This window comes from Sebastes umbrosus, chromosome 22, assembly GCF_015220745.1.
Source record: "Sebastes umbrosus isolate fSebUmb1 chromosome 22, fSebUmb1.pri, whole genome shotgun sequence".
NCBI classification, from domain to species: Eukaryota; Metazoa; Chordata; class Actinopteri; order Perciformes; family Sebastidae; genus Sebastes; species Sebastes umbrosus.
In genome coordinates, this window is record NC_051290.1 from 22,626,131 (window position 1) to 22,651,549 (window position 25,419).

General features: G+C 41.8%; 1 protein-coding gene across 3 annotated transcripts in view; it reads right to left on the reverse strand.

Moving 5' to 3' along the window:
• The window catches only part of arhgap36 (Rho GTPase activating protein 36), a 110,486-nt gene that overhangs the window by 42,490 nt on the left and 42,577 nt on the right, over positions 1-25,419 (reverse strand). For all 3 annotated transcript variants that reach the window (XM_037759747.1, XM_037759748.1, XM_037759749.1), the window contains exon 2: positions 13,037-13,193. In XM_037759747.1, the coding sequence (XP_037615675.1) occupies positions 13,037-13,193 (157 nt within the window). The remainder of the gene's footprint in view (positions 1-13,036; positions 13,194-25,419) is intronic.

Genomic DNA, 25,419 nt, shown 5'->3' on the forward strand with positions numbered 1-25,419 from the left:
AGCGGGGCTCAAAGTCAAGCAGGTCGAAGGGTTAATAACCCTGAGAGAGAACAACAGTATGGGACAGTCGAGTCTGAGAAAAGCAGCTTATGTAAGGACTGGTCTCACAGGAGAAAGGCTACCAACAGATCCTACACACACTAACACACACACCACCTCTACAATCAGCTGTGTTTGTTTCTTAGCATCAGCCTCTAGTGCTCCTCCTGACCTCAGCGATCACCTCCAGCCCCAATAAACACCAGATAAAAAACCTCCCAGTCTGCAGTCTGCGAGGTGTTTGAAAGATTTACGGCTTCTTTGTGAAACCATCCTTTACTTTATTGGATTTCAGAGTTCAGATAGATAAGCAATGGCACATAAACAATATATTTCAAAGCAGGGAGTAGATCCAGTGGTGAGAAGATGAATGGTGTTGAGGTATTTCCCGCTGTTATCACAGTACAGGGTCTGATGGAGCTGTTAAGGTAGGACAATAGCCTACATGGAGAATAGACTTTCTTGCTTGAAGTTACTGTGAGGAACTTTTAGCTGGTTAGGAAACAGCCTCAGTTTAATGCCGATGCCTCTAAATGACGTACATAAGTAAACGAGACCATCAGCAAGATGATTGGCTATTTCTAGGGATGCCCCGATACCACTTTTTTCAGACCGAGTACAAGTACTTACATTTGGGTACTCTCCGATACCGAGTACCGATACGAGTACTTCTCTGTGCCTAAAGACCCTCGTTAACAGCCAGCCGGAGGGTGTGAGCGACACACGGCAGGCTGGGGAGTCCCACATACGAGGCGGTGCGCCGCAACCGGCTCTAGGTTGGCTTGGAAAGGCTCGGGGTGAAGATGGCTCACGGCTGCAGCTTTACAGCGCTCCCAGCCCGGACCTCACCACACCGTGGCCCAAGGGCTCACTGCGCCATCTCTCCCCGCCTGGGGCAGCCCCCTGCTCCCTGTCAACCGGGGAGGACTGTCCTTATTGCGCCCCGACCGCATCGTGCCGCCAGATTGGGGCTCGCTCGCGTAAAAGGTGCCAGGGGCCTGCGGCGATGTCTGCAACCCACCCGACCCATCTTGAAACACGGACCAAGGAGTCTAACGCACGCGCGATTCAGAGGCTGCAAGCAAAACCCTGTGGTGCAATGAAAGTGAGAGCCGGTGTGCACCGGCTGAGGGGTCGGGCACCCCACCGTAAAGTGGTATTGGTGTCATTGTATCGAAGCCGTTTTGCGAGAATGAGTACATGAGCAAAGTATCGGACCCGAGTACCGATACCCAATACTGCTATCGTTATCGGTGCATCCCTAGCTATTTCTATATAGTTATTCTTAATGCTTGTCATCGGTGCCACTGGGTCAGATTCAGCGCAAAATCAGACAAAATCATGCAGGTTCACCAGAAACTCCTTCAGCTCAGACTCCAGGTGAGCCTTTCGCCGTCGCCTTCGACCTGCAGTCGGAGCTCCGGCGGGAGGTGGAGAGCTCAGACTGTCAGACCCCGATGCAGTAAAATGAGAGGTTTATTTAAAGGGACTCTGGTGCTCGGGAACACTACCGCTTTTGTCCACAGAGACCGGCAAAATCAACACAGATTTAAAGTTCCATGTAGCAGCTTTAAAAAGAGAAAGATGCTTTTCATCGTTGACAATAGCTTACACCATAAACTGTGTATAAAGATGGACGACATGACAGATCCCCAAAAGTGAAGCCAAAACATCTGGATCGCCCCCTGGTGGCTGGCTGCAGTATAGGTCATAAAACCCGCCTCCTCCATGTTAGCGGATGGGACATTCATTATTCTGATAAATTTGGTTTTAATTAGTTATTTGATGCTATAAAAAGTTGGTGTGAGGTCATGATTGACAGCTGTGAGTCTCCCTCGCTGACAAGCTGCAGCCGTGCTCGGCTCGTGATTGGTTCAGGCGGGTGTCCTCGATACCGCGATTCAAAATGATGTCAGAATCTCAAGATGGCAGCTCCCGTATCCGGGATGTTTTGGCTTCACTTCTGTACAGTGGGAGGAAGTGGAGACGTTTTGTCCATCTTTTAGGGATGCTAATTTAGAATTTTTTTGTTTAACCGATAAACGACCTTCGTTAACCGATTATTAACCGTTAACCGACAAGATTAGTGCCTCGCATGCAGCGGTGCTCCAGCTGCAGTGTATGAGCACAACAGACAACGGAGTCTCCAGTTCACCGTCCGGGAGCGTTAACTTAGCAGCTACGATGCTGCGTGTAGTGTCGCGGACATGCAGCCACTTTCCCAGTAAAAGTCTCCACCGCACATTTAGTTTAGTTTAGCAGGTTGTCAGCTGTGTGTCTGCCCGGCGTAACGTTACGAGTGTCCAACAAACAGTGTGTGTGTTTGTGCTACGTTAGCATCTCTAGCATTGCCGGAGGCTTCGTGCTCGCCGTTGTCAGCGCGGCTTAACGTTAGAGAGTGTCCTACAGACCGTGTGTGTGTGTTGGCGTAGGCGTTCTAGCTGTGAACGTAGCTGTAGCAGTGTTTGTACAGTTTATTTGTTGGTGAATAAATCCTATGAAACTACAACTCCTCAGACCGGAGCCAACTTCCTGTATCCTGCAAGTCCGGCTAAGACTCTCTTAAGGTGGGATGTTAAGGTGGACCAGGCCAAAGCCGCTTCTCTGAGTTTTGTTCAGCTTTTTAATTAATTTTCAATAATTCTTTTAAATTCTTTTTTAAATCCAACAACCTTCACCAATAAGTTCAGGCAGCCTGAAAGCAGCTTAAAAGGAGAAACCCAAGGCAAAAAAAACATTCCTGCTCATAAAGCTTATTACTCTGAGCGCACAGCAATAACTGAAGGGGACTCAGACGGGACTCTGGACAGACAGAAGATGCTGTCTAGAGAGACTTCAGTGAGAAAAAAAAACTGAAACGAGGGGACAAAAATTAGATATTTAAAAGTGAGGGAGACATTTTTTTATGATGGAAATTTGGACAAATTGAGAGCGATCCTGAAGTTTGAGCTCATTGTGAAGGAAATCTAAAAGTAGTGTCTGGCTGTAATCTGTCATTAAATGTGACGCTGAGTGTTTTCACTGCCTTCTAGGATAATAAAGTCTTCTTGTGTGTGGTCCCTGGCTTTTAGATAGCATGTTTTCAACATGAGAAGCAGGATTAGAAATGGGGATATCTAAAAAAAACAAAAACAGAAGAATGGCCTCAAAAATGGCGACTGGTGTAGAAAAAATAATTTAGCTCTTAGCACAGAGTTCCCTATGAAATTATTTTTGTGTCCATAGCAGGCGAAGAGCCAAGATCAAGAAGCCTTTTCTAAACTCTCCTCATCAGAAAAACAACACTGGCCTTTTTAAAAGCATCTACCATCTGTTGTCTTTCATCATTTATCCTGACCTGCACTCAAAATCCTGTCAGTGGTATTTAAGATATCGAGGGAGACATGTGGAAGAATGAACAACTTTTCTTATCATGACCGATGACGTGGATCACTTACACGTGTGTACAGAATGAGCGCTGACTGGAGCACTCATCCTCAACGTCCTCCTGCCTCACACTCATTCCTCAGATTCACTAGCAGACTGTTACGGCTCCCTCGAGGACAGTTCAACCTCAGCTGTTAACGGGAGGGGGCTGATTCACTGTTATAACTCACACCTACTCAACTGGCGCCAGGTTTAACACGTCATCGTGCTTCTTTAAACTGCCACTCCGCAACACAAGCAGGACTAAACATCGGAAGTAGCCACATCCACCAAGAAGTGCAGTTGTAATTCATCAGTCCTCCACATTCTGAGAAGCCTTTTCAGCAAAGACCACTTTAAGTGTTTTTTCTACATTTTAAACATAGACTGTGTATAAAGATGGACGACATGACAGCTCGCCAAAAAGTGAAACCAAAACATCTGGATCGTCCCCTGTTGGCTGGCTGCGGTATAGGTCGTAAGTCCTGCCCCCTCCATGTTAGCGGATGGGCCAAAGTCAAAAGTCAAAAGTACACGCCAAATAAATGTTTCTTAAAGATAGTTTCTGACATTTTAGGAAGTCATGATGTTCAAGTGCTCATTTTTCAAGTTTGGTTTTAATTCAGTTATCTGATGCTATAAAAAAGGGGGTGAGACGTCGTTCATCTACTGCGTCGATGCATTTACTGTATATTCCTACAATCCAACTACATCAATAGGTACTCGGCAAGTTGTCCTTCACGGAGGACACACAGTATATCGATATAAAATCGATTTGCAAGGTAAATAATCTACTGTATCGATACTAAGAATTAGCACCTTGTAACGTTTGCCTTTTTCTTTACATGGCAATAATTGTTTAAAATGACCAACGTGTTGCGACCGACGTAGGTCTTCATTAGTGTAGGAGCCAAATATTAAGAAAGGAGTAGTTGAATTCCTTATTATAAGAGAAACATTATGTTGATATGTAATTGGTATTTTTGCCCCATGTGGCCAACCACAGCATTGAATTGTTTATAAATTTGGCACCAGTTGATGCCGTCATCCTGTTGCCGTCATCCTGATTTAGTATCAGCTGTGGAGAGCGCAGCTGTTTAAGGACGCCAAGAGCCGAAATAGTTTTTTAACGGGCTTTAATATAGTTTGTTCATTTCAATAAGACAAAGTTTAAGTTAATCTTTTTTTTTCTTTACTTTGGGTTGCCGCGGCATATCCTGTTTTGGGTTGTTTGGGTTGGTTTATGTAGTTTAACACACACGCACACACACACAAAGGCTGCAAATCAATCATATGCATCCAATGACAGAAAGGACATCTAACCGTGAGTAAACCCATGAATGAGCGCAACTTTATTTAGTAGATGCCTTGTTGACACGTTTTCTTGGCGAAAGAAATATGGCTTAGAATAGAAATTAGAAGGAAGCCATAATATTAGTTAAAAAACTTTCAAATGTGCGACGTAGTGGAACGAAGAAAGGAAATTACATCGGGATGGAAGGAGTGTGAGATCGGGAAAACAGCGTGAAAGAAGATGAAGAAATGTTTGTGATGAACTGCATGGTGTAGCCTGTTAGTATGGCTGAAGAGGATGAATTACACGGACCTGAAAGTGTTCAGGCGGTGCGCGCAAAGCGCGAGAGAAAACTCACCTTAAAAGCCGCAGAAGCTGCTTTATTTAAACAGAAAAACGCAAGAAGAGCGGCGCTGGCAAAGTTGACGAGCAAAATTAATGTATTAGAGCCACTTCTTGGCACGTATGACAACCTGAGTGATGTCAAACGTTATGCGAGTGTATTTTGCAAGTTGTTAACTGCGTTTGCTGCGCTGCATCAGACGGTACAAGAATTATTGCCTGATGATGAGAAGGAGAGTGATCATAGATATTGGTATTTACCAAAACATGCTAATAACAAAGATTTCAAAAGAAAGGTGGAAAAATGGATTGAACGTGCTCCTCCTGTGGAAAATATAATGCAGTCTCCTGAAAGTGAGAAAGAAAATGAAAATGCTTCAGTTACATCAAAAGGCAGCAAAGCATCCACTAGCTCCTCAATACGCAGAGAAGCAGAGGCCAAGAAAGCTGAGTTGCTTGCACGTGCTGCTGCATTAGAAAAGAAAGTAGAATTGGAAAAAGAAGAACTTGACTTGAAAACAAGAAAGGAACGCCTGTCTATTGACACGGATATTGCTGTCGCTGAAGCAAGAATTCAAGCAATGAACATAATGGATAATGAATTGCAGCAGTTTCCCATTGCAACAGCTGAAGATAAAATGAATGAATATTTTGAATCTGCTCAGCTGGCTTCATTCCCACCTACAGAAAGGGCAGATATGGAATCTGAGGATGATGATGATGATGATGATGATGACGATGATGATGAAGATGATGACAATCCTGATGATGATGGAGATGATTCAGAAGAGGAGGATGAATATAAATGGGAGTCTTTAAAGGGCAAAGGATCTAAAATTTCAGCAAAGTCGAAAGGAACTAAAAATGTCACAAATTATTTACCTGTTGAACAAAAGTGAGACACTTATACAAGACGAGACATGGATGGATACCGCGCTGTATCTAACAAACGCTCATCATTTAAAGGTGCCAGAAACAGTTTGGTTGGTGTCATGCAGAAACAAAACATGATAACAGACATGCTAATAAATGAACAGAGACTTGCAGCCTTACCATCTAGAGAAATTCCTGTGTTTAAAGGAGACCCGCTTAAATATATTAACTTTATGAGGACATTTGAACAGTGCATTGAAGAGAGAACAAGCAGTAACCAAGACAGACTGCTCTTTTTGGAACAGTTCACTGAGGGACAAGCAAAGTCACTTGTTAAAAGCTGTCAACACATGGAAACAGGAAAAGGCTACAAAGAAGCTAAAAGGCTGTTACAAAAACATTATGGCAACGAAATCCTCATCGCTCATGCATATCAGGAGAAAGCTCTCAATTGGAGTCCTATAAAGGCGGAGGACAGCAAAGCTTTGCATTCATATTCACTGTTCTTACGTGGCTGCTGTAATGCTATGGTAAACATCAATGCTCTAAAGGAAATGAATCATGCTACCAACATGAAGTGTGTGGTAGCAAAGCTCCCATATAAGCTACGGGAGAGATGGAGGACAACAGCTTATGACCACTATGAACGCAGCAAGAAAAGAGCCCAGTTCCAACAACTGGTTGAGTTTGTTGAAAGACATGCAAATATCGCTATGGATCCATTGTTTGGTGATTTGCAAGATGGTTTACCCAAAAGGGACAGTAAAGTAACCAAGGACTCTAAGCTGAGAATTGCTCCAGCTTATAAAAGAAGTAGCTTCGTCACCATAGCAACTTCAAACAACTCAGTTCTCGCTCCCAAGTCAAACACTCCTGCGAGTCCTCCCAGCTTAACACCAGTTCTACAACCTTGTCCATACTGCAATGCAAATCATGGATTAGAAACATGCATGAATTTTGGAAAAATAAGTCATGCTGACAAGATCTCCTTCCTTAAAGGAAAAGGCATATGTTTTGGCTGTCTCACCAGAGGGCATCTTAGTAGAAACTGTCAGAAAAGATTGATCTGCAAAGAGTGTACTCTCAGGCATCCAACAGTCCTACATATGCGAAGACGGACATTTGAAAATCCAGTAAAGACAGAGAAAGCATCTGTAAGTGCACTAGTCTCTTTGGACTCCAGTGCTTGCACGGGGGCCGGTAACACTCAATTAGTCCCACTTTCTGTGATACCTGTTCAAGTAAAGGCATTAAATTCAAATCTGATAATACAGACACATGCATTCTTGGATCAAGGAAGCTCTGCAACCTTCTGCACTGAAGCCCTTAGACAGCAGTTACAAGTCCAAGGAAAGAAAACAAGAATCCTGTTGCGCACTATGGGTCAACAGAAAATAGTGGGAAGCAGTGTGCTCAAAGGCCTTGAAGTGAGCGGTCTTGATGGAAAGGAATTTTTACAGCTCCCTGAGACATACACTCAGGATGAAATTCCAGTCACGAAAGAGCATGTAATCACTGATGCCATGATCAAAAAATGGCCCTACCTAAAAGAGGTCCATATACCACACATTGATGCAGACATTGGGCTACTCATAGGAATGAATGCACCAAAGCTTCTAGAACCACAGCAAGTTATCAACAGCCAAGGCGATGGGCCCTATGCCGTCAGAACCGCCTTAGGATGGGTGGTAAATGGCCTTTTGGATAACCCTGCTAATGAAGAGAATCCAGTCGTCTATGCTAATCGCATTTCAGTATCTAACCTGAGTGATTTGCTATTACAGCAGTATAACCATGACTTCCCTGAAAAAGCCTATGAAGAAAAGAATGAGATGTCGGTGGAGGACAAAAGATTCATGGGGATAATGGAAAGGGCTGAAAACAAGGATGGACACTATCAGCTACCATTGCCCTTTAAAAAGGACGAAGTTAAAGTGCCTGATAATCGTCAAGTGGTCCAGCAGCGTGCATCATGCCTGAAACGAAAGTTACAAAAGGATACAAAGTTAAAAGAAGAATACACCGCCTTCCTGCAAGGGGTCATAGAAAAAGGTCATGCTGAAGCTGTACCAAGGTCGGAGCTTAAAAGAAACGATGGAAAGGTGTGGTATATACCACACCATGGCGTATACCATCCCAAGAAGGAAAAAATCCGTGTTGTGTTTGACTGCTCCGCCTCTTTCAATGGATTCTCACTGAATAATGAGCTCATTCAAGGTCCAAACTTAACCAGCACCCTCATAGGTGTCTTGTTACGTTTCAGGAAGGAGCCTGTTGCTATGATGGCTGACATAGAAGGTATGTTCCATCAAGTTAGAGTCACACCAACAGACAAAGACTTCCTGCGCTTTCTATGGTGGCCAGGAGGTGATTTCCACCAAAGCCTTGAGGAGTACAGGATGACAGTCCATTTGTTTGGAGCTACGTCATCTTCAAGCTGTGCTAGCTACGCACTCAAAAAAGTTGCAGAGGACAACAAGGATAAATTCTCTGCTGAGGCCATCGGCACTGTAATGGACAACTTCTACGTTGATGATTGTCTTAAGTCTGTGTCCACAGAAAGACAAGCAATAGCACTCTGTAAAGAACTCTGCAGACTCTGTGCACAAGGTGGGTTCCATCTCACAAAATGGGTGAGTAACAGCAGAGATGTTTTGGCTTCTATACCCAAAGAAGACAGAGCAAAAGAAATAAAGAGCTTGGACTTGGACTCAGAAGACCTTCCCATCGAACGAGCTCTTGGAATCCAGTGGTCAGTGGAAGATGACAAGTTCACATTCAAGGTTGCACTTAAGCAGCAAGCCTGTACTAGAAGAGGCATTTTGTCGGTCGTAAGCTCTGTTTACGACCCTCTTGGATTTATAGCACCATTCATCTTCACTGCAAAGCTAATCTTGCAAGAGCTCTGCAAGCTAAAATATGGATGGGATGAAAAGGTCCCAGATGGTTTCATTCAACCATGGCAAAGGTGGCCTGCAGATCTTCATACGGTTGAGAACTTCAGCATTAGCAGATGCATTAAACCACCAAGCTTCGACAAGATAAAATGGGCACAATTGCACCATTTTTGTGACGCGAGTGAGCTTGGCTATGGAACAGTGTCCTACCTGCGGCTCACCAACACACAAGATCAAGTGCATGTAGCATTTGTGATGGGAAAAGCCAGAGTAGCGCCCCTCAAGCAGATTACCATACCACGGATGGAGTTGACTGCAGCCATGTTAGCAGTACGTATGGAGAGGATGTTAACCTCAGAGCTACATCTGCAGCTAGAAAGATCAGTGTTTTGGACTGACAGCACTGCAGTCTTGAAGTATATTAAAAATGAGACCAAAAGATTCCAGACATTTGTGGCCAATCGAATTAGTGCCATCAGAGAAGTGTCAGATGTCAAGCAGTGGAGATACATCAACACTAAAGACAACCCGGCAGACTTTGCCTCTAGAGGTCTAACTGCTGAAGCCCTCATAAGATCAGATCTTTGGAAGAATGGACCGATCTTTCTCCAAAGAGCAGAGCAGGAGTGGCCCATCTTGACAACTGAACTAACTTCGATTTGTCCAAATGACCCTGAGATAAAGAAGGAACGAGTAATTGTCAATACAATAATGAAAGAACAACACAACAGCACTAGTTCTCTGATTCATTACTTCTCATCTTGGCACCGACTTACAAAGTCAGTCGCCTGGCTTCTAAAACTCAAGAAACTGCTTCGAGACCTGCATGTGAAAAGAAAAGAAGTTGTTGAAACAGTCCAGTCACAGGAAGCAAGCCAAGCAAAATGGAATGGACTAATTAAGGAAAAGATGGACAAGTTTAAAAGCTCCATAACAAATGTCAGTCTCTCAGTGGATGACATAAGCGGTGCTGAAAAAGCCATTGCATGCTTCTGTCAGCAACAAGGCTTTCAGAATGAGATTGCAAGATTAAAGAAGGGCCTCACAGTAAGAAAGGATAGCCCCATCTTTAACTTAGACCCCAGATTGGAGAATAGCCTGCTCACACTGGGCGGAAGACTAAGCAGGTCGGCTATGCCAGAGGAAACAAAGCATCCAATAATCCTGCCGAAGGATCATCATGTTTCCAAGCTATTGCTCAAACACATCCATGACCAAGTAGGCCACAGTGGAAGAAACATCATGTTAGCTCAGTTAAGACGGAAATATTGGATCCCTTGTGCGAACACCCTCGCTAGAAAGGTTATATCAGAGTGCGTAACATGCAGACACCTTCATTCAGCTCTAGGTGAGCAAAAAATGGCAGATTTACCCAGAGACCGCCTGACACCTGAGTTACCTCCCTTCACACTTGTTGGTGTAGACTACTTCGGGCCAATAGAAGTCAAGAGAGGCCGAAGCCTAGTAAAAAGATATGGAGTAATCTTCACATGTCTGTCCTGTAGAGCTGTTCACTTAGAAGTGGCCCACTCCCTTGACACCAGTTCATGTATAAATGCATTCAGACGCTTCATTTGCAGGAGAGGGCAGGTTAAGGAAATCAGATCAGACAACGGCACAAATCTTGTTGCTACCGAGAGAGAGTTGAGAGAAGCACTCCAAGCTTGGAACCTAAATAAGATCAAAGATGCTCTCTTGCAAAGAGGAGTAAAATGGACATTCAACCCACCTGCGGGTTCACACCATGGTGGGGTGTGGGAAAGATTGATTCGTTCAGTCAAGAGGATCCTTCTGTCAGTCACAAAACAGCAGACTCTTGATGACGAAAGCTTGGAAACAGTCATGTGTGAAGTTGAGGCCATACTTAACAGTCGCCCTTTAACAACAACCTGCAGTGACCCAAATGACTTGGAACCCTTTACACCCAATCATCTGTTGCAGCTCAAGGTGCAACCCATTCTCCCACCTGGATTGTTCCAAAGGGAAGATCTATATGCCAAGCGCAGATGGAGACAAATCCAGTACATTTCAAACCTCTTTTGGACTCGATGGATAAAAGAATACCTTCCTCTGATGCAAGCAAGGCAGAAGTGGAATCGCACCAAGAGAAACTTCAGAACAGGAGATATTGTAGTGGTGGCAGACAGTAATGCCCCTAGAGGCTCATGGATCTTGGGTAGAATCATAGAAGCAAAGGCTGACTCAAGAGGACATGTCAGGAGTGTACTGCTGAAGACAAAGACCAGCACTCTACAGCGGCCAATCAGCAAGATATGCCTTTTAGTAGAAGCTTCAGATTAAATCGAGATTTCAAGTGCACTCAAACACATAACACAGTTATGAGGTAGTACGATAAGAAACATATTTATTTATTTTTAGTTTGGCTCCATTTTTTTGTTTAGTTGAATTGTTACGTTTTGCACTTAGAACAATAGGGGCCGGTATGTAGGAGCCAAATATTAAGAAAGGAGTAGTTGAATTCCTTATTATAAGAGAAACATTATGTTGATATGTAATTGGTATTTTTGCCCCATGTGGCCAACCACAGCATTGAATTGTTTATAAATTTGGCACCAGTTGATGCCGTCATCCTGTTGCCGTCATCCTGATTTAGTATCAGCTGTGGAGAGCGCAGCTGTTTAAGGACGCCAAGAGCCGAAATAGTTTTTTAACGGGCTTTAATATAGTTTGTTCATTTCAATAAGACAAAGTTTAAGTTAATCTTTTTTTTTTCTTTACTTTGGGTTGCCGCGGCATATCCTGTTTTGGGTTGTTTGGGTTGGTTTATGTAGTTAAACACACACGCACACACACACAAAGGCTGCAAATCAATCATATGCATCCAATGACAGAAAGGACATCTAACCGTGAGTAAACCCATGAATGAGCGCAACTTTATTTAGTAGATGCCTTGTTGACACGTTTTCTTGGCGAAAGAAATATGGCTTAGAATAGAAATTAGAAGGAAGCCATAATAATTAGGGTCGTTGTTTATAATTTGAATTGTTGCAAAGTTTTAAGATTGATTTCATTAATTTCAAGACGCTATGACAATCTTAAAACTAGGGATGTCAATAATTAACCGTTTAACCGTTAACTGACATTAAGCATTTTAACCGATTATCGCTATCGGTTAAAACGGTTAAAAGAAATGTTAATAATTAACTCAAAAGCTGAGCGGCTCAGAGGAGCGGTTCGTCACTTTGAGGAGAAAAACTGGTCCACCTTAACAGCCCACCTTAAGAGGCGTAGCCGGAGTTGCAGTATACAGGAAGTTGGCTCCGGTCTCTGGCTCGCTTGGTTGGAGTGGAGGAGTTGTAGTTTTGTAGCATTTATTCACCGACAAATAAACTGTCCACACACTGCTACACCTACGTTCACAGCTAGAACGCCACCAACAACCTCACACTCACTACCAACACACACACACAGTCTGTTGGACACTCACTAAAGTTACTCAGATTACGTGTGGCGACGGCGAGCACGAAGCCTCCGGCAATTCTAGAGCTGCTAACGTAGCACAAACACACACACTGTTTGTTGGACACTCGCTAAAGTTACGCCGGGCAGACACACAGCTGACAACCTGCTAAACTAAACTAAATGTGTGGTGGAGACTTTTACTGGGAAAGTGGCTGCATGTCCGCAACACTACACGCAGCATCGTAGCTGCTAAGTCAACGCTCCCGGACGCTGAACTCCCGTCAACCAATATCTGTTGTGCTCCTGCAGCTGGTACGAGGCACAAATCTCGTCGGTTAACGGTTAATAATCGGTTAACGAGGGTCGGATTTCGGTTAAGAACATTTTTCAAAATGAGCATCCCTAGCTGAAACATGCCTGGGTGCTCTGACATCCAAAATTTCAAGAAAGTCGACTACAGGTATGTTGTTAAGAAGACTAACAATGACCAGATGCATTGAAAAAGGTTGCCGTTCGGCAGTCGACCCTTAGAGAAATATTTCAACATTTTGCCTACAAACACATTACTTGAAGCCTGACCAGATGGATTTTTGTGTGGTATGTGTGAGAATCCAGATGCCGTGCAGGGGAAAGGCAAGAAAACAGACCTTTAAATCTTGGATTTGAGTGCATCCAAATGAATGAAAGGCAGGAAATCAGGGATAAAACTTGATATGCTTTGAAAAAACGGTGCGTGATTCAAGAAGAGAAAAGATGTTCGTACCTCTCGGGATGCTGATCTTGAGGTCCAGGTCCCTCTCCTCCAGGTGGTACAAGGCGACTTCCTGTAACCTGGCTCGCTCCAGCTCCGACAGACTCTGGATGGGCACCGGCTGCAACCGCACACTCTGCCCCAACATGGTCGCCCACGTGTGGTCCCCCTGCAGAGAGAGAAACGATGATCAAAATAATTTAACCAAAGCCTCACAGACGAAATGGAAATCTCTCCTGGCTGTAATCAGTGAACATTATCTACCGACCGTTAAGTTCTCCCTCGTCAGGCTGTGAGCTACGCTGCTGTAGGTTGACCAGAAGCTCAGAGTTCATTTCTCTATTTACATTTATTATTCCTCTCATCAGTTTTTCATTCTTGTTTCTTTATTTACCCATCTTGGGTCTGTTATCCTTCAGATTTCTGAGTGATGAATAATAATTTCAGTCTCTTTCTCTACAGCCACAACCTTCCCTTTCATAAAGGGAAAAACTCCATTGATTTAACACATTAATTTGCATAGTAATAGTCCTACTCTATGGAGGACGGAACCTGCCAAAATAAAAAAAAAGAATATATAAATGAATAAATTAATGTAGCAAAAATGATATTAAAAATCAATGTAGCCATTAATTAATTGATAAAATGTGACATAAATTATTTGAATTGGCTTCTTTATTTATTTATCTTTGTATTAATTCCCCTATTTATTTACTCTTCTGTTTAATTTTCCCTTTTATTTCTTTATTTAATTTTTTTTTTTTAAATTTAAAATATTAAAATATTAATTTATTTTTGCATTTCTTTATTCATTTATTTTTGCATTTATGTTTATTTATTTATTTATTTTTACGTTTACCTTTTTTTTAAATTTTGTATTCATTTTTTTAAACTGAAGATACTGGTATCATATGAAACTAGATAGTTAGCTTGTCGGGAAGAACGCTAAACAACGCTCCAAATTTACACTAAATTTTGAGGAGCAAAAACTGGCATGGCCATTTTCAAAGGGGTCCCTTGACCTCTGACCTTCAGATATGTGAAAGTAAACTCTGAGATGAACAGAGTGAAAACTGTATCTTATTAAATAAAATGGATGTTGACACACAAGCATAATTTGCAGTTGAAAAAAAGGTAATAAATCACAATATATCTCAATATATATTATCGCAATACTAAGCCAATCGTAAAATGTTTAAAATCGCAATAAGATCGTATCAAGATGAAATCATATATCGAGATATCATGAAACACAATTAAGCTGTCTAAATTGATAATAACAAGTACATACTAACTCAAATTCTCAGAAAATCTGATGAAATGAGAAAAATACTCTTTTACTACTCATACTACTTTTCACTTGCCAAGTATTTAATTCACACAGGAGTATACAAAAAATAGATTTTAACATGTGGTTATTTCATATAGATTATTTATTTATTGAATTACCAAACAACATGCTATTCTGTGATATATATGGTTATCGCTATATGAATTGACCTAGATCATGATAGAAGACTTTGGCAATATCGCCCAGCCCTATAGAGCCTACTGTATGATGATTATGTGGTTACTGAAAATATTATTTTATTATTATACCTTTATATTAATACTGCTCTTGATCGGTTTCTAAACATCAGTTTTAGTTCTTTGTTTATTAATTCATTTTTTTACTTACTCAAAAAAAGGCCTGTTTTTTTTTTCAAACTTGGCAATAAAAAAAAAAAATCTAAATTTTAATAAATCTGTCCTCCAGTGTAGATTCATTATTGACATTGGGAACATATGTGGTAAAATATTCAAAACTCAGGGTTCTTGAACTTTTATGGCTTTTATGGCATCTAAAGACATTGGCTGAAGAAGGCAGTGGGGTACGGTGGAAAGCTCCAGAATAAAGCTTGGAAGTGAACCTCATACACTCCCATGATCCATTGTTTACTGCCGGGCTCTGGGGTCAACTAAAACGCTGCCTCGCAACACACTGACAAATAAATAGAGAAGAGCTATTGTTAGTCGAATAGTCCCAAGTGGACAGTTGGAAGCTGTGTTGACTGTGTTTATCTGCTGTCTGAAGCAGATGTTTTCTTCCGTGACTTCTATTTAAGAAATACTTTGTTGTTGCAATAAACATTTGAGTGGATGCATTTATGTGAGCAGTAGAGATAATAATGTTTGGGAGGCTACATGTGGTGGAGCTGAGCCGGATCATCGACGTGATCCAGCTCCCCCGCGGAGATAGTTCTGTTTAAATCTCGACATTTTTATGTTAGTCTTTTTGTTCTGTTAAAACAGCCACACAATATGTCTTCAAATAAACCCACACTGTCTTCCACTAGCGCTGCACTTAAGGCAGCAGTAGTCAGTATATTTTTGGCATCATTGGGCAAAAATCCCATAATAACCTTTCAGCATATTGTAATTCAAGTGTTCTGAGAGATAACTAGACTTCTGCTCCTCCTCATGGCTCTGTTTTCAGGCTTTAGAACATCTAGTCCGTGACGGGAGACTTTCACCAATCACAGGTCATTTCATTGAGAGAGCGTTCCTATTGGCTGTGCTCCAGTCATGTGACCGGAACTTGGCGTTCCTTCACCAGATTTCACAATGGCAGCGGCATCACAAACTTTCTCATTTTACAGCTAAACCGTGCACTACAAGATGATTCTGAGAACATGTGAGGAGAGAAATAGGCATTAACGTATTTTTTAACAGAATATTGATTCATATTTGATCAGAGCTGCCTAGTTTGACCGTTTGATCAGAGTTTGGGAGTGATTGACAGCCGGCTCTCATAGACAGCAGCTGGACAGCAGACCTCAGATCAGCTCTTACTGCTTGTTTTCCTCCGGTCTGTGAAATCTTTCAGATGCTGTTTGGAGCACCAGGGGACACCGGAGGACACCAGAGGACACCGGTAGTTGTACGGCGTACGTAGCGTACGTAGCGTACCTAGTGTACGGTGTAGTTTTGCAGGCTGACATTTTTTCAAATCTGGGTCGAGTGAATTAAAAACTAAATAGCCAAGCTACCGTCAACAACGTTGTTGACGGTAATAGCTTGGCTATTTAAAAATGGCGGGTTTGAGCAGGATGTCCCGTAGCGCACTAGAAACGAGTCGCTCTGACCAATCAGTGGTCTGCAGTGTTTTAACTCCACCTTCTCGTATCGGATCAGCTTATTTAGAACCTTAGCAGAGGTGGTACTAAAGATGGAGTGGTTCTATTGGTACCATCCACAACTTTTGCTAATGGAAATATGAAAGTAAGAAGACTGAACTGGACTGAACTGGACTGCTAAGTGGAAACATGCTATTAGCTGGAGGGGTCATATCATAAAAGAACTCTCTCTTTCAGTACTTGTGCACTAGGGATGTTAATAATTAACCGTTAACCGACAAATAAACTGTACTTACACTGCACTGCTACGTTCACGGCTGTAACGCCACCGACAACACCACACTCACACTTGCCCACGGCTTGAGATCTACTTTTGCAAAGGTGCACCATATTTTTCTCTCAAGCCAATCAGAGCAGACTGGGCTTTTCTTAAAGAGACAGGCGTTTCAGACAGATATTGAATACAGGGATATTCAGACAGACACTATGAGAAAAGTAATGTGTGATTTGAACATTAAAGGGACTCTATGTAAGAATCAGAAATGTCTTGTTAACGACACGGCGACACACGCGATGTGATTGACAGGCACCAGGTTGATTAACGTTAGCAACATTAGCCAGCTAAAACCACAATATCACTATATATTTAACCTGTATAAACGGCCCGGGTTCATCACTTTAAAAGGCAGTCTACAGGCTGATAGAGGAAACACAGAAAGTCGCGGAAGGTCTCATTTTTTAGGTTAGGTTACAACCTGTTCACAATAAAAAAAAAAGATTTATATGTGTAAATAGTTACAAACAGTCCCTTTAAAGCATGAAAACATATTCTAGTAGAAACCCAAAACACAAGTATGAACCTGGAAATGAGCCTGATATGTCCCCTTTAAAGTAAAGGATCTGAATAGCTCGTCCACCGCTGAAGGAGCGCTCTGTAAACGCAGCGGTAAGAGAGACGGAGAGGATAATGAACAACAGGATGGAGTGGAGCAGAACGAGAGGCTGAAAAAGAGACGGAGGACACAGGGAAAAACAAAGTGAAGCGAATATGAGCCGGAGTGAAAGAGTGAGGGAGTGTTTGATGGAGGGATGCGGCAGTCACAAGTTAACAAGAAGCAGATCTGAGGTCTGTGTTTCACCACCGGTTCAGCCCGTCACACACAAATGTGTTTTTAATTCATGTGTGTGTTGAAACCCGTCTAGAGACCGGGAGCATTAAGTCTGAGGAATTTAGCACTGAAGTATGTGAATCAATCAGCCACTAAATCTACACAACACAGTGAAACCCAGAGGGACTGGACTCTCTTCCTTCCTTCTCTTTTCACTTCCTTTCTTCCTTCCCTCTTTCCTTCTCTTTTTTCCCCTTATGCTTCCTTCCTTCCTCTTTTCTTTTCTTTACATCCCTTCCTTCCTTCTTTCCTTCTCTATTCTTTTACTTACTTTATTCCTTCCTTCTCTTTTCTTTTCACCCCTTCCCTCATCTCTCTTTTAGTTTCTTCCTCCCCGTTCCCTCCTTCCTTCCTTCCTTCCTTCTTTCTTTCCCTTCCTTTATTCATTCCTTCTCTTTTCACTTACTTCCTTCCTTCTTCCCTTCCTTCCTTCTTTCCCTTTTTATCCCTTCCCTCCTCTCGTTTCCCTTCCTTTCTTCCTTCCTCCCTTCTCTTTTCTTTACATCCCTTCCTTTATTACTTTTTCCTTTCTTCCTCCCCTTCCATACTTCCTTCCCTTCTTTTCCATCCCTATCTTCTGTGCCTTCCTTCCTTCTCTCCTTTTCTTTAAATTCCTTCCTTCCTCTTTTCCTTTCTACCCCCCCTTCCATCCTTCCTTTCCTTCTCTTTTCTGTCCCTATATTCTTTTCCTTCCTTCCTTCCTTCTCTTGTCCCTTCCTTCTTTCCTTTTACCTTCCCTCCTTCCTCTTTTCTTACCTTCCTTGGTTCCTTCCCCTTCCCTCATGCTTTTATTCCCTTCTCTTTTCCCTTCCTTCCTTCCTCCCTTCAGTTTTTCGCCCTTTCCTTCCCTTCCTTCCTTCCTTTAACCAGGTAGAAGCCTCACTGAGACTAAAATCTTGTTTTCAAGAATGCAGCATGAGAAGGCCATTTCCTCGGCTGATACATCTTTAAAATCTCAGATCCTCAGTTTATAACCGTAGTCCTGTTAATAATGTGCCGTCTATAATAAACCAACAGCAAGATGACCTCAGTGACGTCGTCTTCTCAGACTAGATCCACAGAAGTCATTACACAACTGTTTTCACATGACCAGCTGGAACTCCTCATGACTAGAGAAGTGATCTCGGTGTGTAAAATTGTTGTAGTTTCCCTTTACGTAAGGAAAGTCACCTCTACTGTGAAACCGGACTGAGACATTAAAAAGTGCAGTAAGAATGCCAGCTTTAGAAAACACCTAATATTTCCAACGTTTTTAACTAATGTTTATAACCTGTTTCCTAATAAATTGTCTATTAAACCACTCCAGGCTTCATTCTTAAGCTCTCTGGTTCCTGCCTTTGGCATGGAGCCCTGATTGAACCTTCGCAGACTACAAGAACAACATGTAGGACTTCTTAACTAAGCTGCAGGCGTTCCCCTATATGGCCTCGATGCTGACAGGAGGAATGCTGAGGCAATAGACGACAATATGGGCGAGATGTCATTTTTTACTTACATGTTCTAAAGCAGAAAACACAGATTTGTGCTACCCTGGAGACAATTTTTAATATCCTTCATCACCTCTGCACAATTCTTTTGAATGTGTTCATTACGTCCATATACACATCATGCAACAGTGTTTCATTTATATAGGATAAATGGGAGATTTGACCTGATGGGGGCGTTACATGAAGAATCAGGGACACCAACGTGATTATAATGTATCCTGAAGGGGGTTTGGACGTGTGCAGCAAACTTCATGGCAATCCAACAGTTCCATCCGTTCAACAAATCCTCATATAACGTTTTTTTATGATATCTTACTAAAAAGTTATTCCTCATTTTCTGTGTGGTTTCCTATGATTGTCCAGCAATACGTGACGCACGTGTCAATTTCCGCCCCCAGTCTTTTCAAAATAAACTTCCGTCTTCAGAGGAAACAACTTGGTTAGGGTTTAAAAACCAAAACTACTTAGTTAGGTTTAGGAAAAGGTTGTGGTTTGGGTTAAAATAACCATGGAATTGACGTTACATGAGTACGGAAGTTATGTGGCAAATAAATGAATATTGACTTCTGGTTTCACACGGGACAGGAACACCAGTCTCCTAGGCAAAAGTCTTGTTTTTTTTTTTACCCAACCGTCCACCCCGAGCTCCTCCCGTTTGTCGCTCTTTATACTTCCTGATGCACAATTACGTGGATTATACACAAATTGGCTTTGTTGGACCTCGTGGGGGCAATAGAGGAAACCTCTGGAGATCTCCAAAGTCATGAGGATTCATCCTCTGGGCTCCATTCATTTCACAATGTTGTTATTTGTTCTTCAAAAGTTATAGTTTCTTTTAAAGGAAAGATTGAAACACCTTGTCAAAGCTTAAAAAATCAACTTAAGATGACAAACCATACGTATGTACATGCCTTTATATAGTCGCTCTTCTGTAAACAACCGGCCTCAAGCCTTATCTTAACCTTTAAAGCAGCCCAACTTAAACATGGTAACCTTTCATAGTTCTATGCAATGACTGCCTTCCTCTGGATGTGTATACTTCCACATGTGTCAGACTGTAATTGAACCAACCTCAGCCCACATAGCACAGCGTGATTGGAGAAAATTGCTTTGGCCTTAATGCTAAACGTAACCAGACAAGTGGACTGTGGTGAAAACTGGAGGAAAGTTGCCCGCCGAGGTTGGTGAGGCCGGGTCGCATACGATGCCTCAAAGCAAACATGGCTCAGTGGGAAACAATGCCATGGGAAAGCTGGTTTGTTGTCTGAAATGTCAAGGGCAAGACGTGACATTTAGGATAAATGTCTCGACTCACGGTCAGTCTGTTTCGAGAAAGTATACCTATGCATTATCTCGTATAATTTATCTTTCTCTGTAACAGATGTGCGTATTTATGTCTGAAATAAAACATTCCTCACAGCGCACATTTGCCTGAATACATTCAGTATGTGACATTGCACGAGGGGTCATCCCTAGGTTCCCAGGGCCCTATTATTGATATAAACTAACATTGTAATAGAATGGTAAGGGCTGTCGACGCAGTTCAAAATGCAAAAGAATGAAGGGAGATTGGTGTTTCAAATGCAGTTTGAATGGTAAAAATCTGTTCAGTCAGTGTGGAGATTTCAATGTCTGAAGTCAAGGAAACTGTCTTGCCTGCAAATTTGAAGGTATAGTTTTCAAGGAGTTTAACATCAGGCTATAAGCTGATTAAACATTGATTGATCAACAGTGATTTAAACATATTGATCCAGGGAAACATACATTGAACATGGCTGAGAACATAAAACCCTTTGAAAAGTCTCCTTAAGGCCTTTACACACCGGGGGCATGACGAATAAACGAGACAAAAATTTGAAAATATTCGCATTCAAATATTATATGTCTAGGGTTTTTATTGTGAAAGGTAAGAACGGAAGGACTGGATCTGATCTGTGCTGCCTTTGGTTTGCCCTCCTGGTTCAGACTACGGAATAACTAATAAATATAGGCGCAACTCAACCCGTACCGCACAGCGTGATTGGTTGATGCCTTTATTCACAGTGCGAAATTTCTGAAAATCAACCTCATTCCGGAAAAAAAATGATGCCGCTTTCATGACAAACAATTCAAAAAAATATATTGACATGCCAATTAATCGCACGAAAAAATGACGCCGGTGTGTAACGGCCTTTGTCATAGTGAGAGAATATTGAGCTGGGACCCTGGGAACATAGATACACTCTGGGTTCAGGTTAATCTTTTATAAAATATACTATACTGTATGCAGGGTCGACTCACTAAAATAAAACTCACTATATTCTCAGTTTACATCAAGGCCATGCAAGAGGGCATAGCAAACAGCTAGTGTACGCTTAAGACGAGAACAAACAGGATGTTGGCCAAAACAACACAAACTAATATCAATATTGCAGCTGACACGCCAACAAAAAACTAAAAGCGTATAATCCATAACAAAACCACCACAGCAATTCTCATAACACATAATCCTTTACATATAAGGTATAATTGTCTTTTTTGGGGGGCCCTAGATTTCCTTCATTGAACAGTATTTTGTTCAATTCAGCAGCAGGAGAGACAATCCGTAGTGCGCCAGGATTTTATAACTGAACTATGATGCACACTTTTTAATTTCTTTCCAACTGTGTGGAAAAATGCAACGTATCCTCATTCACCGGTTCGTATGATACGAAGTTATTCCCCGTTTTTTGCGTGTTCTCTAATGAATGTCCAGCAAAACGTATCAATTTCTGCTTGTTACATGCATACAGTCTTTTCCAAATAAACTTCCGTTTTCACAGGAAACAGCATGGTTAGGTTTAGGGAAAAGATCTTGGTGTGGGTTAAAATAACTTCAGAAGTGGTGTTATTTAAATACGGAAGTTATGTGACAAATAAATCTACGTTGACTTCGGGCACACGGGACACTAACAGCGGTCTCCTGGACAGAAGTCCGGTGGTTTTTTACAACCACTCTTCCACCCCGACCTCCTCCCTACGCTGCATTTGTCGCTCTTTATACTTCCTGGTTCAGGATTACATGGATTACATATGTATCAACTGCATGGGATATATACAATTTAAAGTGCATTACTTTTCGTAGGTATAGCTACGAACGGTGTCGGAGACCAGTCTGAAAAATTGTGTACCGGTAAAACATTAGACTCACACACTTTTGCTCTCTATTGTCGACCTTTGTCTTCTCCTACGCACCCGTCGGCCTACAGGTGTGCAAGAGTTCTGCTCTTCTATAACATCAGACTCAACACGTAGGCTGTTATAGGAGTTCAGTGTCTCATAATCGTAGGTAGGGTTTATCGAAGAAACATTATTTCTAAAAACAAAAAAATATCTGTGTAGGAAAAAACATGAGCCAGAAATTAAAAAAGGCTACAGCATTGTGTATATTAAAGCGAGACCATGTAACAAAGAGGAAATCATTTATTCTGCTTCTTACAAATGACAATTTCTAAGAAATAAAACGTTGCTCAATTCATAACACTCGCTTGTAGCTCATGGTGGCTAATGTTAGCTTATGACTTCTCTACATGTGCTATGTGCATGTGTTAAGCTTAGCATTTACCATATCCTGTTATTACCAGTTGTTACATATCATATATCATCCATTCTTAAAATATTCCTGTTCGCCTTCTCAACTGCCCAACCAATCAACCAATCACAACAAGGGACTGAAGGTCACGAACTCCTGATTTCACACACAAACAGAACTGGGAGCCATCAACCTATGCTTTTATGTGTATTGATTAAACGTGAATGAATGGATTCCATGTTGTGCTGTGTATTGTGCTGAGGAATGCTGAGTCACGCTGGATTTGCTTCGCTCATGTGTGGATAATGTTCTGCATTCAGTGTTGTTTGGCTCTTTTGTTTTTCTTCATTTTTGTGGTGAAAATATTTCAGCAATGTGAAATCAAAACCGGGGAACCGCTGTAATTTAATACAATAAAATGACGGAGACTATAACCACGTTGAACTGTGCATGTGGTTAGGTGTTTATGATTTCAAGTAAAAACCTAACATAACATGTCGTAAAGATCAAACTCAATATATGACTAATCAATTAAGTGTCTGAGGTTTTGACCACGTTGAACGGGTTAAACAGAGTCTAGCCATGACTGTCAGAGATCTAAAAAGTAGATTCAACAATTGGAGCATAGATCCCGTTCCCTTTTTTTGGGTCGTCTGTCCAATTGTGGCTGTGGTCAATACCAGGAACCAGGAAGGGAGACAATGCAAACCAAATGACAGAGAAACCTACAGGAAGACCAAGGACCTATTGTTTCTACAATTAGTACAAAGTTGGAGTGTTAATCTGCCATCAACACTGTAAACTACACAAATGCAATGCTTGGACTCTGTTTAGGGCATGGCTATCTATACTCTCTGAGCTGATGAACCAACAAACTCATTTCTTTTTCACAGTTTCCAGATGTTCACCAAGTCCTTCAATGTATCCTCATACAACGGTTCGTATGATATCTTATTATATATTATTATATAGTTATTCCTCAATTTGCATGCGTTTTCCCACGAATGTCCAGCAACACGTGTCAATTTCCACTCATGTGCATACAGTCTTTCTGAAATAAAATTCTGTCTTCACAGGAAACAACTTAGGTTTAGAAAAAGATGGTGGTTTAGGTTAAAATAACTACAGAAGTGGCGTTACTTAATTACGGAAGTTACGCAACAAATAAGTCAACTTTTGAGTTCAAATACTGAAGGCAATGGCGTAAATTAAGTACGGAAAATAATGAGATGAGACCTGGACAGAGGAACGCCACACCATTAGAGATGTTCCGATACCATTTTTACCTTCCCGATACCGATTCCAATACCTGAACTTGCGGTATCGGCCGATACCAAGTACCGATCCAATACTACCGACCATGAATAGATGTGACATGTGACATGATTACTATCTTTGTTGTAAGGCCTAGCTCAGGTTAAAGCCTTTAATATAAATCATGAACAAATACACACAGAGAATGAATGCAATAGAGCTTTCTTTTATTAGTTTATTATCCACTGTGAAATATTGCCAAATGGCTGGCATTGTCCTCGCTCTGACTACCATTAAACTCTCCACCAGCACCGCACTGTTGTTGTTTGCTATCGTCACATGACAAACTACCTGCAATCAGTTCTTCTTCACTGCTCTAAAACAGTAGTAGCCAGCGCTGAAGAAGAATTAATTTCTGTTTTTTTCTTGGTTAATAAATGATGGTATTGGACCGGTGCACAGACTGGCGTACTCGCCGATACCCAATCCCCAATTTTGTGCGGGATCGGACGCATTTCCGATACTGGGATCAGTTTCGGAACGACTCTACGCCACACATCAGGGTGAATACCATTTGGTAAATTATAGTAAGAACCAGGAAGTAGTCCAACTCTGGAGATCAAAACAGGAAAACGGGACAAATAAATTTGCCAGGATCAGTAATTTCAATCAGGGACATACTGTACGAAGCAGCACCTGCTACAACGTTCATATTCCTGCATCTTTCTGCTGCTTTTAATACAGCAAATTATGGAATATGCTTTATCTAAAAGGCTAAAAATGCAATAAAATGTGTTTACATGCAAACAGAAAGAAGTATGTTCACATGTGGTTTGTGTCTTTTTGTGCCCCTCGCCTGATGTGAGTGATGAAGTAAAAGATATGTGCTCTCTGATAGCTAACAGATGTTTGTTTTTTACCTTTCACTCTTCTCTCCGCCCACACCACATCTCACTCACTTTTTCATTGTTTTCAAATCTCTCGTTTCTGCTTCCCTGCCTTCCCTTCTCTCTGTTTATATTTCGTCCTCCCTGTCAGGCTGCTGTTAATGTGATTGTGTATAATCGTCTCTCCCATGGGTGCTCCTATTCGTGGCGCCGTGTGCTTTTCATCAGTGACCCTCAGCCTTTCATCCTGCACTAACCGCTTGGCAAAACAGTGCAAATGAGACAGAGATTAATACGACCGCTCGTTCTCAATCACTAGCAGGAGGTGATGAGGTATTTATCCTGAATCACTGGAACATTTTAATTGCTGCCATTGATTGTGAGGAATTTGTACTCTTGTAGATGTGTTTGTAGCAATGTTAACTACAGTAGCTGGTCAGTACAACTGTAAGAGTAACATTATATAATCAGGTATTTAAAGCTTAAACAATGGAGAGAACCAGACTTTCCTGTATTTCCTCAAAGTACTGTATTTTACGTCGGATGTTTGCATTTTGTGGTACTGCCTATGTTAGGATCCATTAGGAGAAAATTAACGCTTTAGTCCTCACTTTAAACTAATCATAGAGTTTAGATTCTTGCCGAGAGACACAGCAGACTACACACCAATCATAGCTTCCTGTCCTTTATGGCGTACATCTATCTACGCATGTTGGAGCCTTACGTCGTGGTACTGAGGAGGTGCCAGGGACTGATATCGTGTTTACATTTGAGCGTCAAACTAGCCGACAGAAGGCAAAGATAATTCTTACGTGACAGTCTTTTTGTCAGGATGTCATGAGCCCTTCCAGCACTTTCACTAGGAAACACCACACATAATACGAACAAGTAATTCTTGCATCCGACGCTCATTCTGCCGCGCCATTAACGGG